At 38.0% G+C, this 17358-nt stretch overlaps 2 protein-coding genes across 3 annotated transcripts in view; one reads left to right on the top strand and one right to left on the bottom strand.

Annotated features, from left to right (window-relative positions):
- Nucleotides 1-8130, bottom strand: part of rsrc1 (arginine/serine-rich coiled-coil 1) — a 143203-nt gene extending 135073 nt beyond the window's left edge. The window contains exons 1-3 of the mRNA XM_082180712.1: nucleotides 8016-8130; nucleotides 7152-7335; nucleotides 4896-5018 (exon numbers count right to left, since the gene is read on the bottom strand). Coding sequence (XP_082036838.1) covers nucleotides 4896-5018; nucleotides 7152-7321 — 293 coding nt within the window. The 5' untranslated portion in view covers nucleotides 7322-7335; nucleotides 8016-8130. The remainder of the gene's footprint in view (nucleotides 1-4895; nucleotides 5019-7151; nucleotides 7336-8015) is intronic.
- A 2115-nt stretch (nucleotides 8131-10245) lies between these two features.
- On the top strand, nucleotides 10246-16201 carry shox2 (shox homeobox 2). Of its 2 annotated transcripts, none has more exons than XM_082180724.1 (5): nucleotides 10246-10651; nucleotides 11689-11897; nucleotides 13972-14029; nucleotides 14303-14391; nucleotides 14799-16201. In XM_082180724.1, the coding sequence occupies exons 1-5, from the start codon at nucleotides 10402-10404 to the stop codon at nucleotides 15054-15056; spliced, it is 864 nt and encodes a 287-aa protein (XP_082036850.1). In that variant the 5' UTR covers nucleotides 10246-10401; the 3' UTR covers nucleotides 15057-16201. The 2 variants fall into 2 exon arrangements, with proteins under 2 accessions (XP_082036850.1, XP_082036849.1); XM_082180723.1 differs by having other exon boundaries at nucleotides 14763-16201.
- The last annotated feature ends 1157 nt before the right edge of the window (nucleotides 16202-17358 follow it).

Raw genomic sequence — 17358 nt, 5'->3', positions numbered from 1 at the left:
AGACTTAAATGAAGTATTTAAGACGCTGCGCCCACTAAACTGGATCACGTGGGTTAGTGAATAAGATGCATGTATTTGCGCTAACATGCCATGCGCAGAAGTAGCGTAACTATTTAGTGAATTCCCCATGCGCGTCAATTACAGTTACCAACCTATTGTATAATGCAAGAGAAATGCATTCAACAATATTTTGTTCCCAGTAGTACCCTGGCTGAATGAGCTGCCAAACTTGATCAAAGGGAATAGATATTAACGTCTAATGGTTTATCAGCTACTCGTGTCTGTTTTACATGTCAAGGGGGGAAGACTATGTCTCTATGGGTACCCCACTCTGTTCATCTTATTTTCTGACTACTCTGGAAAATAGCAGAGCGAGTGGTGAACACTGAACAGCACACCAGAATCCACACATTTCTAACTTTATGCATTTCTCTTGCATCACTTGTTTATTTTTTTATGGCGGCCAAGGAGTGTAATATGCCCAACTGAACTGCCCTAATCTTCTTTCCTGCAATATTTCCATGCCGCAGTTATTGTTCTCATTCTCTGAATAATATCCTCCACTCCTTGGATCTTTTTTTCTGTAGGCTCTATTCTTTTCTTCTCTTTCCCGTTCTCATATTCTCTATCTGGTATGGCACTTGCTCATATCCTGTCAGTGTATCAATCAAAGAGAGCTGTCCACTCAATTCACACCTGATTTATCAGTCTGCCTCATCCCAAACGCCATTATTAGACCCAAACCTTTTTAACGCGACAGTGACAGATCGCTAGCCCGACCCAGGTAACCCGTTTCACTCTGTCTAGCCCATCGCGCGCTTGAGGCACGTTCCGTCAGTTTTCACTGATGAGGGTGAACCTGGGATAAATAAAATGCAATAACATGGCTCAAAATAAACAATAATAGTGAAAACTAATATGGCTTAACAGGCTTCCTAACGAAAGGGCTTTCATTTAACCTGTTTAAGTCACTTGTAATACAGCTAGTCATTCATTCAAAACCTGCTATTGTGCTCTCATTAGGATTGTAGAAATGTTGACTTAATCTCCAAAACACAACACATGATCTTCTTTAGTCATTTAAACATGCACTTTACTTTAAGTTGCATTGTTTGCCAGTACATACTTAACTGACTATTAGATGCATTTGTTTTAAGACTGAAGCAGTGAGCCTGTAGATATTTCATATTAACCTTGCAGGGATAGGTCACCAACATTTTTTAATTCTGTCATAATTTACTCACCCTCAGGTTGTTCATAACCTGTATGAGTTTGTTTCTTCTGTCAGACATAACATAAGATATTTTGAAGAATGTCTAACCAAACATTGACCCATTGGCCCCATTGACTTCCATAGTATTTTATTTCCATACTATGGAAGTCAATGGAGTATATTATTTTGTGTCCAACAGAAGAAAGAAACTCATACAGGTAATGTAGTAAATGAGGATTTTAATTTATGGGTGAACTATCCCTTTAAAGGAACACGCCGACTTTTTGGGACTTTAGCTATTTCACCGTATCCCCCAGAGTTAGATAAGTCCATACATACCCTTTTCATCTCCGTGCGTGCCATAACTCTGTCTGACGCACCCACCGCTAGCCTAGCTTAGCACAAAGACTGGAGGTAAACGGCTCCAGCTAGCATACTGCTCCCAATAAGTGACAAAATAATGCCAACATTTTCCTATTTACATGTTGTGATTTAGCACTGCTACTTCTGCGCAAAACTCTGAGCGAACTCTCTGCTCCTCACCACGGGCTTCTCAGGTGCTGCGAGCAAATCACTCCGCAGAAGTAGCAGTCCTTCGCCTTCTGAGAACATAGTTCCCAGTATGTATACGGTTAGGAGATGTCTGTGTCTCATGTGACCTTGTTATTTGTACACGCTGTGACTATACAAATCACAACATGTAAATAGGAAACTGCTGGAGCCATTTACCTCCAGTCTTTGTGCTAAGCTAGGCTAGTGGTGCGTCAGACAGAGTTACGGCACGCACGGAGAAGAGAAGGGTATGTATGGACTTATCTAACTCTGGGGGATATGGTGAATAAGTCCCAAAAAGTCGGCGACTCGGCGTGTTCCTTTAAAGATGCTGAATGAAAATGTTGTCACATTAGAAAATACACTTTGTATACATTAACCAAATAGACAAAATCCATAATGCCTGGAGTATCCAATGTATAACATGTGAATACATAACATTTTGTATATTTGATTTTCAAAACTCAACACATTTCTCCTTCTGAATGTACAGTGCCATCATGTGCTGATTCTTTTAAATATTTTCCTTGTTCTTGTTCCTTTTCAGTCTGTTTTAAAATAGAGAATTCTTAAACTGCATCATGCCAAACATGACCTCAATAGTTAACAGTGAACAGTATGGTCACATAGCTTGCATTAAAAAGAAACCTGAGACACTAATAAATCTATTACATTTTAGGCTGTTATGACACTGGCTCAACTACTTGGTTTCCACTGCAAGTTCAGAAAACAGCTTTCACACAAACTAAACAAACCAAACTCTGACATCATACAGACTCGAATGCCAAAAGCTGTGAAAAAGCTTTCACGTTTCTTCGTCACCTAAACTTCGGGAAAAAAAACGTTTTTTTTTTCATTTAGCAAATGCTTTTATCACAGTCAGCTTACGCTACATTTATTACAGGGCCAATCATCCAGGAGGAAGTCAAGGGTACGTTGGCCATGGCCAAGAACTAGTAACCTCACAGTTATCAGCCCAGATGTTTAAACAATAATAGCTACTATTTTCAATAGTTAACTAATCAAATAATTTCATGTCAAATAATCTCATTCCCACAGGGTAAGAGATAACATAAAATACTGGATTAAAAGGAAACTGCAACCAACAATACCTTTAATACAGTGTGGACACAATGCTATAATCCCTGCTTATCTGTGTCAGTCTAATTACGATATGAATGAATCATTTCCAGACTTATTTAAATGATTCCAGCATCTCTTACAGCCAAACACAAGTAAACAAAGGCTTTAGCCTCTATGTATTATGAAAGCCATCTTAACACTTCTAAAGTGTTTAACAAAACACTCCTTCATTTACACACATTTGCAATGTTAATGAAATAGCCTACCTTTAAAAACAAAAAGCCTACAGTTCTTATTCCTGTGAGTGTCGATGTGCATGAGAGCTTATTTTAAATAAAAAATGAAATAAACGGCTGATGGATAATTATATTTTAATTGCATTAATTCATCAACCTAAGTGCCCCCTTTTTCTTCCAAGCTCCAAACAGGCACAAGGGCAGGCAAACGTGGACTGACCCAAGGGTGCTTGTGCCAGTGCTTAATTAATACAGACAAAAACAATAATAATCTACACTAATAACCCCTGTAATGAGTGTGAGTATCTATGTGCACAGGACAAGCAGCTGTGAGAGTGAGTGGCTCTGCGAACAGAAGGTCTTTAATGGCAACCTGTCATACGCTAATTAGCCAAGCACATGTTACCATTTGAGCCCGAATGAGGAGGAGGAGGAGGAGGGGGCAGAAAATCACTGTTGCTGCTGCTGATGAAGATGATGAAGATGCGGCCAACATGTTTAGATTTTAGCTAATAAAAAAGTGATTTTTTTCTTGCAAAGAAAGTTTTACATTTTATGAAAAAAGTATGAGATTCTGGTAGATATTTACATTTTTGGCCTGTTTTATCATCCACCAGTTGAAAATCATAAATATGATAGCAGCATTATTCACGTCCCCAGCACAAACAGTGCAGAATGAGGTTTAATACTTCATTCTTGCCTTAGCAAACACCATGCTTTGCATTATTGACACATACAGGTGCTGGTCATAAAATTAGAATATCATCAAAAAGTTGATGAATTCAACTTAACAGGTGAAACTAATATATTATATAGACTCATTACATGCAAAGTGAGATATTTCAAGCCTTTATTTGTTATAATTTTGATGATTATGGCTTACAGCTTATGAAACCCACAAAATCAAAATCCCAGAAAATTAGAATATTACATGAAATCACACAGTAATTACACAGTGATACCATGGTCATTGAACCAGGTTTTGGTTCTTTTGGCAGTGTGGGCAGGAGCAAATCCTGCTGGAAAATAAAGTCAGCATAAAGGTTGTCTGCTGAAGGAAGCATGAAGTGCTCTGAGAATGTCCTGGTAGACGGCTGCGTTGACTCTGGATTTAATAAAGCACAGTGGACCAAAGTCCTCTTTTCTGATGAGAGCAAATTTTGCATCTCATTTGGAAACCAAGTTCCCAGAGTCTGGAGGAAGAATGGAGAGGCACACAATCCAAGATGCTTGAAGTCCAGTGTGAAGTTTCCACAGTCTGTGTTGGTTTGGGGAGCCATGTCATCGGCTGGTGTTGGTCCACTGTGCTGTCCACTCAACGCAGCCGTCTACCAGGACATTTCCAGAGCACTTCATGCTTCCTTCAGCAGACAAGCTTTATGGAGATGCTGACTTCATTCTCCAGCAGGATTTGCACCTGCCCACACTGCCAAAATAACCAAAACCTGCTTCAATGACCATGGTATCACTGTGTAATTACTGTGTGATTTCATGTAATATTAAAATTTTCTGGGATTTTAATTTTGTGGGTTTCATAAGCTGTAAGCCATAATCATCTAAATTATAACAAATAAAGGCTTGAAATATCTCACTTTGCATGTAATGAGTCTATATAATATATTAGTTTCACCTGTTAAGTTGAATTCTTGAAATAAATCAACTTTTTTTTGATATTCTAATTTTATGACCAGCACCTGTATATATATATATATATATCTATATCTGAAGTCGCCTGATCACATTCATTCCACCAGCATTAAGGAAGAATTATTACCATAACTATTTATATTAATCAGTGTGCTCGTCCTTACCTCCTATTTCGACTGCGGGATTGAGATCTGTGTGACCTGTGGCTCCGCCCCTTATCTGCGCTTCGGCTCCGCCTCCTGTGAGCGGACCCTCTGGAAGAGCTGCTGTTGGAGCGCTTTCTGTGCCTGAAACATCAGTAACAAGAGTCCGTTAAACACACACGCAGACACAGGGTACATTCTCTGCTGCGTACTCTGTTCATCTATATTTTCAATGCTCATCAAAAAGGTTTTTCATGACAGGTGTCAGTACAAGATGTTTCAAGAGTTTAGTTTTGAAATAGGTTTCGTGAACACTGAACCATCCACCATTGCTTGGACAAACAGATAATCCCAGGCCATGCAAACCAACAGAGCAAGCCTGCAGAGCCACAGTGTTTAAAGTCTTGAGCTTCTGGCCATCAGCCAGAATGACTCTCTGCACTGTTTAGAAAGGCTGACATCACGGATATAGACCAGTCTGACTGCATTATTTTAACTAATGAACTCTATTTCTCTCTCCTCCTTCTCTCCAATGAGCTTCTGTCAACTTCCCTCTTCTCTACTCCAGCTGATAGACCAGGACTTCTTAGAGGCACTTTCAAAAGCTAAATCAAAAGCGCGAGCCCATTCCCCACATCATGAATAAATAAAATGTTTATCTAAAAACCATAATTAAATTTATTATGCATTTCTGCATCGGACGGCACCCGGCTCAGGCATCAGGCCGTCTCTCTCCGTGATTGTGTCAGCATTTGAGGACTAAGTTAACGTTAGTGCTGCTTTAGAGAGAGCGGGAAATGCATAACCCTCAAAGCATGTGGGTCAACATCCACAGAACTTATTCATTTATTCAGAAAAACATTTAAATGCAGATCATGCATACAATGACTTCAATACACCTTTTGTTTGATTAGCCATGTTTTAATTTTTTATTAAAATGCATGTCTTTTTTTTTCTGACATCATAATGAAGAAAAAAAGCCTCATTAAAGAAATGAAATACTTGAACAGAAAAGAAAACATAAGTATTATTATTTATAAAAAAATATTTTAACAACTTCTTCACTGCTTATACAAGGCAAGTTTAGTTCAGACTGTAAAAAGTGGTGACAACCCTTCAAACACTGAATTAATAATTCATGATGTTTGGGTTTTACCTTGAAAATGTGTTCAAAATTGGAAAGAGGTGTACACTCACACTGATCCCAGGTGTAAAATACTTTTTACATAATGGCGTACGTCATATTAATTTTTTTAGTCATGAAATTTCCTCTCTAAAGGTTTTCAAAACCATATGAAATACACCCACATAGTGTGTACAGTCTGACCAAAAGAAATGTAAAGGAATTGTTCAACCAGCACTCGCACACACTGCCATTGGTCAGACTAACAGATAATCGGGGATCACAGACAGAGCGATGCTGAAAGCACAGCAGTTCACACTCTTCAGGTGAGGTTAATGAGGGCATTAAACGTCTGCATAATTACATAGATCAGGCCACTTAAAAAGAGCGAAACAGATTTACAGATGTATGTGTGGATAATGCAAACAACGGCTGATCAACAGCACTCTATTTTAGCTCCTTGACCTCCACAGACATCCTTCTTTCTGTGAGAGCAGCTCTTTCCCATCACATACATAATGGCAGCAGAGCAAGCGTCATGAATAATTGAGCTCAGGCAGACAGTGCTAAGTGACTGCATAAAGCAACGTCTGGGTTCAAGAAACTGCACGTGTCTGTTTGTTTGGGACTCATGATCAGTTACAGAATGTAAGAGTGCAGATAGTATGAATGCAATAACTGAATGTTTTGCATCCAGCTTTGGTCCAAACATCTAGATCACTAAACTGAGACAATTCTGTACTGTAATGTGCTGTTGTTCATCTCATGCCTCATGTACTAGCCTGGAGCAAGTAGTTTTAATATACGGTCCGCTAACTCTGTAAATGCTCATGGTCACACAAGCCGATCAACGCTGCAGTCTCGGAGCGATCAGTCACATTGGCCGTAGTTCTGGAACTGAGTGTGCACTTTTCCCGGGATCAGTGTGCCTGCCGAGCAACTGCCATTGACATAAACGGGGATGCTAATGGAATAACTCTTTCCAGGTATAGGCTCTTAGAAATTGTATATGACAGGTGCTTGGTCCGGGGTGAGAAATAGGAGGGCTTGTGATGTCAGGCGAACAAGAAAATTGTTTCAGAGGAAGAACAAGTTATTACATTTTGATGAAAGATTACAGGGAGAAACTTTTTATCTCATTCTTCATTGTCTACCTCCTGTCTGTGACTCTGTTTCGGTCTCTGGAGCGAGTGCGTCTCCGGGAGTGTTTGCTGCGGCTGGTCACTCTGCTTTCAGTGGAGCTGGAGGAGGAAGAGCGCTGTTTCGGTCTCCTCTTCCTCCGGCTTCGACTGTTGTCCTCACTGTCTGAGGAGTGGCGGCCCATGTTCACTCCGGTCACTGGGTTAAATGGGGAGATGGAGAGGAAAAATGTGTTGATGATGGTAGGACACAAAATGCTGATGTAAATCAGATGTTCAGAAATCAAAAAGGTTTTGTTTTTCTTCTCACTACTAGAACATGCTGTTACTGTGATTCAGCAGCTCAAGCACAAGGATGAAACTTAAATGTATTAAGTTTACAGAGCTGTGAAACCCCATTCTGAATTAAAATGCAAGTACACTCACTTAATCGAACATAAAATTCTTAATTCCTCTTATTTGAAGTAGTAATATGAGCTGAGAAGAGCGGTAAAACATAAAACACGTGATTATTTATCTGCATAGACTGTCGGTATGTCGTACCACGGCGAGAAATGTGTTTTCACGAAAAATGGCTGTAACGTTACTAAAAGCCAAACATAACCTTAAAACTAGGCGAAACTAGCGTTAGAAACTCTGTTTTATAGGACAAATGCGAATATGAAAATCGCGTCCCTTTACATGTCTGTGAAACGATAACGATACATGCTAAACACTTCAATACCGAATGTTGTCAGTCTTACTAGCTCGATTTCTTTCACATTTCCTTCCTTCCTTCTCTAACACACGTTACACAACAAACAAATAGCGCGTCTGCTAATATATGTTTACGTTTATATATACAATAACTGATGTTTATATCTATATGCATACTCTTACCTAGGCAACGATACACACTCCTATTGTGTCATAACAGCGACTGACAGAGCAGCGCCATGAGCCGATGAACAGACTAAAGTAAGCGATCCTGAGATCATCGATGCGCGTGCAGTCGGCAGGCATTACAAATCAAACACGATCGTCAGTCGCTTTCACCTTCTTGTCAGGGAAGCGCAAGATAACCATAGACTGTATAAAACAAGGTATTAGCCTACAACATTTTTTTTTTTTTTTTTGCGACAAGGTCGTCATAAGAAACACGATCACAAGACCTATTTTAATTTTGTTTTTTGAGAACTTGCATTATGAGTGAAATATTTTGTTTAAAAAAAGGAAAAAAGACCGTAAATTTTGTCATCAGGTAAAATTTGTGCCTAATATATTGTCGGAATGTTGGCTATTATGGACAAGGCTTTTCTGTCGCAAGACAAAAATAAGGAAATCACAATGGTCTAGCCTAACTGTCAATGGGAAATACACAAATTAGAAAAGAAAAATTTGTATTGGTGAAGGTAAAGATGGTTTGTCTCAAATGTTGAAGGTAAAAGCTCTCGACAACCTACACAAAATTATTTTTAAATAAAGTCAAACTGAATAGTATTTAAATAGTTCAGTCCCTTTTGAAGAAACAAACGCTCACACCAAATTAAAGATCTGAAGATTAGCCTAATCAATCAAATATGATAGGCTATGTGTTCACTCAACCTACAAGCCAACAGATTACAAGAATGTACAATTGCCTCTAAACTGCACCCTAGATACAAACACACTGATATGCATAGCACGTTACTTAACATTTAGGCTAATTATTTTTTTTTTTTTTTTTTTTTTAATGAAATTTAGGCCTATTATAATTTTATGAAGATTAGCCTATTAATATTATGAGGCTGGCGTGTATGAGATGGGTGAAATGCTTAAAAGTATTTATTTTCTGCTGCGTTTTGAATAATATCGAATGCGTGGATGCTCAAGCCTCGAAGAATAGTGTTACATAAATATGAAGTAAGAGTAATATAGCCTACCCTACAAGATAAATATTTTTTTAGCCTAATTATTAAAGGTGAGGTGATGACAAAGGTGTAGCCTATTCTGGGATTGGACAATTAAAGGCGTGTAGTTTTGTATCTCATTTAGCCCACCGCGTTATTTACCATCTAGCCTACTTTATTATTATTATTATTATTCGCTCTCGATCCCCAAAAAGCTACATTTAGCCTATTTACTTAAACGGCTACAATTGCATATATGCAACAACTTTATACAGTTTGTTTATTTGAATAGCAATAAAGCAGGATAAAATTGCAATTCATCATTAGAAACAGCTGTCCTTTGATAGCTGAAATATTAATACAACTTTTTTTCTTTTTTTTTTAAATAGGCTAAATATTTCTTTAATGCTGTGCGACATTGTGAATAAACACAACAAACGTAAATACAGCACTTTTTAAACTATTCGACTACGAGGCTATTTAATAAAAAGCTGCTGTAGATCAGGAATATGTAAAAGCCTGTAGGCTATAGGCTACACTTGTAAATTGTTAAAATTGGTCATTTGGATTCTCTTTAAATGATTCCGATTCAAGGTGTTCGTTATTCTTCATATTATCATTAAATTCATAACTAGCCTATCACTAAAAAAGGCGTTAATAATGCAAGACGACTCTCATTCATAATATCATTACATTAATTATCAATTGTATAGAACAGACTGTTAAAATAATTAGCCCGCAAAAAGCCTGCAGCGCTTTTCTGTGAAGATGAAATTTAGATTTCTCTTCTACAAGTGAATTGTGGGCCAAAATGCAATTCTTAACGATGTGTGTGTCACTTCCATGATCACAAAGTGCATATTTCTCTTTGCTCTTCTCGTCTTCCAGCTCAGATCAAAGAGTTGCCGAATAAGATGTCCACGGTGTGCCCTTTACAGTAGTTTCAGACCATCATCATCATCATCATCCTCATCATCACGCCTGGTGTTTCCAAACTCTAACCAGTCCAGCTTAATGACATTAATTTGCTCCTCTTGTCAATCTTAGCCAATAGCAAGCACGGACGGGTGATGTGGATCTGAAGGACAGATAAGGTCCCCCCCCCCCCCCCCCTCTATGGGAAGGAAGGGGCTCGTGGAGAGGGAAGGTAACGCACGCGGATCAAGGGGCAGAGACGCTTCGCTAAGTATAAATAGTGTGACTTCAATAGTGAATCGGCAGCAAGTCTGTACAGTCCGCAACAAGAGGAATTGTGAAAGATCTCCTCGCATCATCTCGTATTCAGGCCGATAGAGAGAGAGAGAGAGAGAGAGCACTGTTGATGTCTTATATGGTAGACTGCTGAGGATCTAAAGGGAAGAGTGTGTTTTTTCTTCTTCTTCTTCTTGGGTGCAGTGATGGAAGAACTTACCGCGTTTGTCTCCAAGTCGTTTGATCAGAAAGTGAAGGAAAAGAAGGAAGTGATCACGTACCGGGAGGTGCTGGAGACCGGGTCTGGGAGGAACAGAGAGAGCCTGTCGGTGGAGCCGGGGCGCGAGGAGGGGAACAGTATCACGCGGAGCTCCGTGCGCTCGTCGCCGGCCAGAGACGCGGACATGCTCGCGTCCGAGAGGAGCAGAGACTCGAGCAGTCCCAAACTTACAGACGGTGAGGGTGCTTTCTGTGACATTTATCATGAAAATCATGCAATCACGCGAGTTCTTTTTCATCGGCCTATCTCTGTATTTTAAGGTTTATAATTTCGCTTTCGATAGCATTCATATAGGCTATATATATTTATTTGATTTTAAAGTTACATTGATTTAATCCAAACTACACGAAGAATGACATCATTTGACAGGTATCACTGTCATTATATGTCTGAGGCAGCCTGAAAAACAAAAGTGCCGAGAATAAATCAAAAGTTCTCCAGTGATAAAAATGAGCGCTGTAGCCTATTTTATTGGATAGTTGCATGTGGGCCTATATTTTAATTAATATTGTTTGTAAATATTGTTTGTAGCTATTGGCTTGAAATAATAATCTTTAGATAACAATCTAGACTGATAAAATATAAATGTAGGTTCCCCGTATGCCTGCTTCTGTAAACTACTGCTAAACAGAAAAACAAATGACAGTAAAAAAAAAAAAAAAAAGAAAAAGAATGTGCAGTTTATTATAAATCAATACGCATTTTGTATGAGACACACTGAAGGCCTATAATTCATCAAGTCTGAAACTTAAAATAATATCAGAACATATAGCCACAATAACATAATAATAATAAAATAATAATAATCATAATAATAATAATATGAATTAGCCTACAGATAATTTCGATTAAACGTATCCTACTTACTATTTTTTCCTTTAGATATAATTGTTGTTTTGGATTTTCACATTTGAATAGAGGTTAATTATTATTTTGACAGCAGGGATTTTCATTCAGCTATACGTTAATTGTTGTCTTTATTGATTTCATTTTCGTAACATTGACCGGTTTTGCCAGGTTGTTCATTTTAACGTGCAAAAGGATAATCTTCCTGTCATAAGCATCCGGTGCAGAGAGAGAAACTCCATGCATATGTATAGTGTGTAAATAATTAAAGAGCTGTGTGTAGGACAAAACATCCGTGACCGACATCAGTGGGCAAAAACTGCCCTCGCTTCACATCACTGGATCAAGCGTTCATTTCTGTTTTCAGGGAACACAGATATGAAAGAACGCAAAGAGGATTGTAAGCCGCTGGAGGATGAGACACAGACTAAAATCAAGCAGAGAAGGAGTCGGACTAACTTTACCCTTGAGCAGCTGAATGAGCTGGAGAGACTGTTCGATGAAACACACTATCCGGACGCGTTCATGAGAGAGGAGCTGAGCCAGAGACTCGGGCTGTCGGAGGCCAGGGTGCAGGTCAGACCCAGTGTGTGTGTGTGTGTGTGTGTGTGTGTGTGTGTGTGTGTGTGCTGTCATGTGCGCTGTGTGTTTGGAAAGGCACTTCATGTGTGTGTGCTGTCATGTGCGCATGTAGTGGCAGTGATGGTTTCCCTTGCGAGAGACGAAATCATTTCGATTAGTGCTAATGTTAACCGTAACAGGCCGAATGCAATTACATATTAAGTGCAAAATAATGACCTGCTAATGAATGAATATATATATGGTCACACTTTATTTTACAGTGTCATTATTACACATGTTAGCATACTGTTGTAATAATTATAAATTATGCATAATTACATGTAACAAACCCTAAATCAAACCCCAATCCTAACCCTATAATGGTACATGTAGGCTAGTTAATTATTATTACTCAGTACTAAAATGTATAATTACACTGTAACAGGAACACATTAAAATAAAGTGTGTCCCTAATGACAAAATATATGCCTAATGATACATGTGCAATATATATATATATATATATATATATATATATATATATATATATATATATATAGGCTACATATTGCACATGTGTCATTAGGCATATATTCAATACACAGGAATTAAACTATGCTATGAATGTAATGACACAGCAACTTTAACACTGCTCTGTAATGTAGCGTTTTGTAAATAGCGTTTTGTAAACAATAAAAATGTTTTTATTATTATTATTTATTTAAGCATTAAAAATGTAAATGGAATTTGAAATAGGATCGATGAATAAAACGAGCTAGGTAGGCCTTTTTAAAATGTTACATGGACACTCTTTCTGGCGATATTGTAGTTCATGTTTACAAATGTATAAAATTAGATATCAGCTTATAGGATATGTGTCGAACGGTGGGATGAAATTGTTGAAAATAAAAGTGCTAATAATCCGCTTAAATAAACGCCGCTGTGCTATAATGAACAGAACAATGAACAGAACTGATTCCGTGATTCGCGCGCATTGGCCCTGCAGGCAACATCTGTAGTGTGCTTTTTAGGATGGGGAAGACCATCTGCACAGAAACATAATATATGTGTAACAAGAGACGAGCGACCGAGCCGAATAATGACATTCAACATAGACATTGGCTCTGCTGTGATTGATCAGGGAAGAAAAAAAAAAAAAACAATATCTTATTTCATTCTCTTTTATCTATTCATTCCTTGGGTGGGGATATAAAATTCACTCTTTGAATACATTGGTCCTTTTTAAAAATGGGCTCAAAAGACCTCCCTGGAAAAAGTTAAACCATCGTCTCTCTTTGGGATCTTACCAAAAGGCATTGTCCCAAGCAAGGCCTGCGGATTTACATAAATTATCTATCATTTTTACCCAAATAAAGATCTGATGCTCTTTTCATATTCAGTATTCACAGACAAGGCCACACCACTGGCTCAAAGGATATACATCCATTTTAACGAATGAAGTCATAATGTCCAGGCCATTTCATTATTTATAATCGTGTTTCCACTTTCACTTACAGCAGAATATTATGCAAATGCAATGTCGATCGCTGCGTTGTTATGGTGAAACAAAATTAATAAACAATGCAATGAAACTGCGCGTGATTCAAAACAGATGCAGAACACACAATCATTTCCAAATCTCTAATGCCCATGACAGGGCTATATGTGCAACAACAACAAAAAACAAAAAATGTAATAAACTTTCTTTCGGATATTTTTGCCCACCCCTGACATTACAATCGTCCCATGCTGGGTGTTTGCTATGAAAGGATCAGTTCGCTTCTTCTGGGACTCTAATCCCTGGATAGATCCAACCATTGGAGAAAGACGATATTTTATGGCACTATTACATCGAGATTCTGTTTCTTTCCGATTGTTTAACATTTGAACAAATCTGTTTGTTTTGTGGTTAGTTGGCCGCGCCGCTCGTTATAACGATATAATAATAATTAAAATGTGCGGTTACGCATTATGAATATTTTAGAAGGTCCTCCTCAGGGATACGGAGTTTTACTGAGACTGTTGTCATTTTGGGAGGATGTACACATGCCCTCACCAACAGCTGTCAATCAATGTCTTCTGCTTTCAGGTTTGGTTTCAGAACCGACGGGCCAAATGCAGAAAGCAGGAAAACCAGTTACATAAAGGTGCGCTGAATTTAAACACAATAAACAAACAAATCAACAATTCATTTTAGTTTTCTGTTTTGTTTTAATACATTTTTAAATACAATTTACTTTTTGTATACTTTTATTTAATATATTTTAATATTCGTTTATTTAATATATTTTAATATAATATAATCTACGTTGTGCCTAATGTGTATTTACTGTGAAATATCAAATCTAGTAGTTCGTGCAGTCTCTCGTTTGCCTAGCTAAAGTGGCCCGTAAAGAAAACTCGATGTCACTATTTTTCAGGGGTTCTCATCGGAGCGGCGAGTCAGTTTGAAGCGTGTCGCGTCGCTCCATATGTCAACGTGGGAGCTCTGCGCATGCCATTCCAGCAGGCAAGTCCCAAGACTTTATACAATGTCTGTGGGTCCTTTATGGCGCACTGCACACTCAAATATCTCTCTTTGTTATTGCTATATTGCATTGTCAACATAAGAGAGAAATTTGTCTTTGACGAAGAATATAGCCTACTATAAATATGTTATTCCATAAAGACGAGATGGATTTGTCTGTTTGCTTTATGGATTTGAATCGTATTCAGGGGAGCATATAGTTACCAAAACAATGGAATGCAGGTGTCCGAATGATTTTTTTATTATGATAAATAGCCTAAATGCAATTGATCCAGTGCCCAGTAACAGCTCTTCATAGAGTCTCTCTTAAGTTAATGTGTTTCTCCCCTCTCTTCCCACCCGTGCGTCCATAGGATAGTCATCTCAACGTGCCGCCCTTCTCCTTTCAGGTGCAGGCTCAGCTGCAGCTGGACAGCGCCGTGGCCCACGCGCACCATCACCTGCACTCACACCTGGCGGCGCACGCGCCATACATGATGTTTCCCGCGCCGCCGTTCGGGCTGCCGCTCGCGACGCTCGCGGCGGAATCCGCGTCAGCAGCTTCGGTGGTCGCGGCGGCAGCGGCCGCGAAAACCACCAACAAAAACTCGAGCATCGCGGATCTGAGACTGAAGGCGAAAAAACACGCCGCGGCGCTGGGACTGTGACGTCACAAACAAAGCGTCGCGCGCAACGGTGGCTTGTTGAAGTGAACAACAGAAAAACACTTTATTTATGTTTTCTTGTGAAGGACACGCGAGGGGGAAAAGGATAGGCTATTTATAAGAACACAAACTGTGAAGTGGAAAACTTTACATGGATCTTTTCATGGATGGAAGGATGCGAACAACTACAAAATGTTGAACTTTGACTGAACTTTTGCAGAAGAAGCTGAATCTGAATATAATGATATAAAGCAGCTGGGACGATTGTTCGGCTGTTTGTGTGACAACGCCAACATTTCTGCTTTAATTCTACGTTATTAGTAAATAATGAAAATAAAGAGGCTGGCCTCGTTTTATTTGAAACAAAGTTTCTCTGTGGATATTTGTGAAATATTACAGAAATCACTTTTGTTGCCAAACATGAAAACTCCAGTGTGGAACATGCGTTTCTGTCCTCACGGATAATAACACAAGATTTAAGTTCAAGTTTATGCTCTTTGGTTTCTGAAGCAAAATAAATGAACATTAAATGAAATGACGATCATTCCTTTACTTATTAATAATTACTGAGTGTATTGTGAATATAATAATCAAATATCAGGTAATTATTCAATGGAGAGTTCCAATTGCATTGATGCCCAAACACACATCAGACTTTTATTCTCGGTGTATAAATCAAATTCAGGTAATAGACTAATATTGATATGGTACGGGCACATGTAAAATACCTATGTTAATACCAACAAAAATGATTTTGGTTGTTTTATGCTTCATCAAGGCATTGTGGGAGCACTCTGGATTTTCATTGCTGTTTTTTTTCCCTTCATCTCTTTCTCAGTGTGTAAAACCATGTGAATCTCTAAATGTATGTTTTATAAGGGTTATAAAAGCATCGACTGCGGGCACTCATTTTTATGATATCTCTGATTTGATCATGACTGTGAAACCTGAGCTCACCTAAACACCGTGTTTTCGATTCATAAAATAAATGTCAAGAACTGTAGCATCTGTGTCATCATACTATATACGTACCTATTCGTTTTATTTCATTTTTAATGTAATGGATACATACGTTTAAACAGACGTTTGCACTTTATTCTTGTAGAATTGAACTGACGCTGGCGGTGTCTCTTAAATTATAAATTGTAAATAGCCTAATTAAAAAATCGACCCGTTTCTGTTTTGTTTGGATGATTATGTTGTATATGTTAAGCATTATATTATTAATGAAAATTATTTTAAAATGTTGTCAAAAATCAATTAGCCCATATATATGAATATGTAAAAACACATGTTACATATATTGGGGAAAAACATTTGTCATAAAATCACACGGACCTCTCTCAGTTCTGGATGTGAAATATATGGAGCTGACCTTTATAGCACTTATTCTACACTCTTAAAAATAAAGGTTCTTTATTGATGGTTCCATGAAGAGCCTTTAACATCCATGGAACCTTTACGTTCCACAAAAGGTTCTTTATAGTTTCTTTAGATTATTCAAATGATCTTCACACTAAGGAAAAAAAATTAAAATAAGAACGGTTTACTAAAAGGTTCTTTGTGGAACCAAAAAAATGGTTCTTCTATGACATCACTGTAAAAACAACAACTTTTGGAACCTTTATGTTTTAGAGTGTACAGTGGAAAAATTACTTAAGAAAAAAAGGAAAACAAAAAAATAAAATAATTAAAGGAATAAATATTGTAATAGTAGCCTATATATTTGATCATTTTGTTTGTTTCCAAAGCCAAACTAATGGTGACAAATAAATTAATAAATTAATAAAATGTAATAAATTAATTTAAAATGAATATTAAATACTAATAAAAACATATTGACTTGTATTTGCATGTGTAAAATGGACTGTACCTTTATAAATGGCACATCACTCGCAGTCTTCTGTAGAGATCTAAAACGGTTCTCTTGAGAATTGGATAAATACCAAACGCCATCTCTTATCGTGAATAACCTGTCTGCTCAGTTTACTGTCTGGACACAAAGCACAATGTTTTGGCCTATTAATTAATCCTGCTTTAACAAACGCGTGTATAACGAGGGCTTGTGTCTCCAGCGCGGGTTGGACTCGGACGCCAGCGCTATTGAATTATTGATTCCTGTTACTGTCTAGCTCAGACAAACTTGTGAATGCATGGGGATCGTACAGTACAGAGGGCGAAAGGTGGGTATTAAAAATTAGCGCTTCGCTCCAACGCGGATACATTTATCAGCGTTTTTGGACATTGAGCATTGGATATCATTTTTTCTTCTCTTTTCTTCCACAAACGCACAGCAGTTTTCTTA

The sequence above is a fragment of the Leuciscus leuciscus genome (genome assembly GCF_965113295.1).
Source record: "Leuciscus leuciscus genome assembly, chromosome: 9".
Classification (NCBI taxonomy): Eukaryota; Metazoa; Chordata; class Actinopteri; order Cypriniformes; family Leuciscidae; genus Leuciscus; species Leuciscus leuciscus.
Note: the sequence above shows the minus strand (reverse complement) of the source record. Positions and strands in the feature narration are given on the sequence as shown.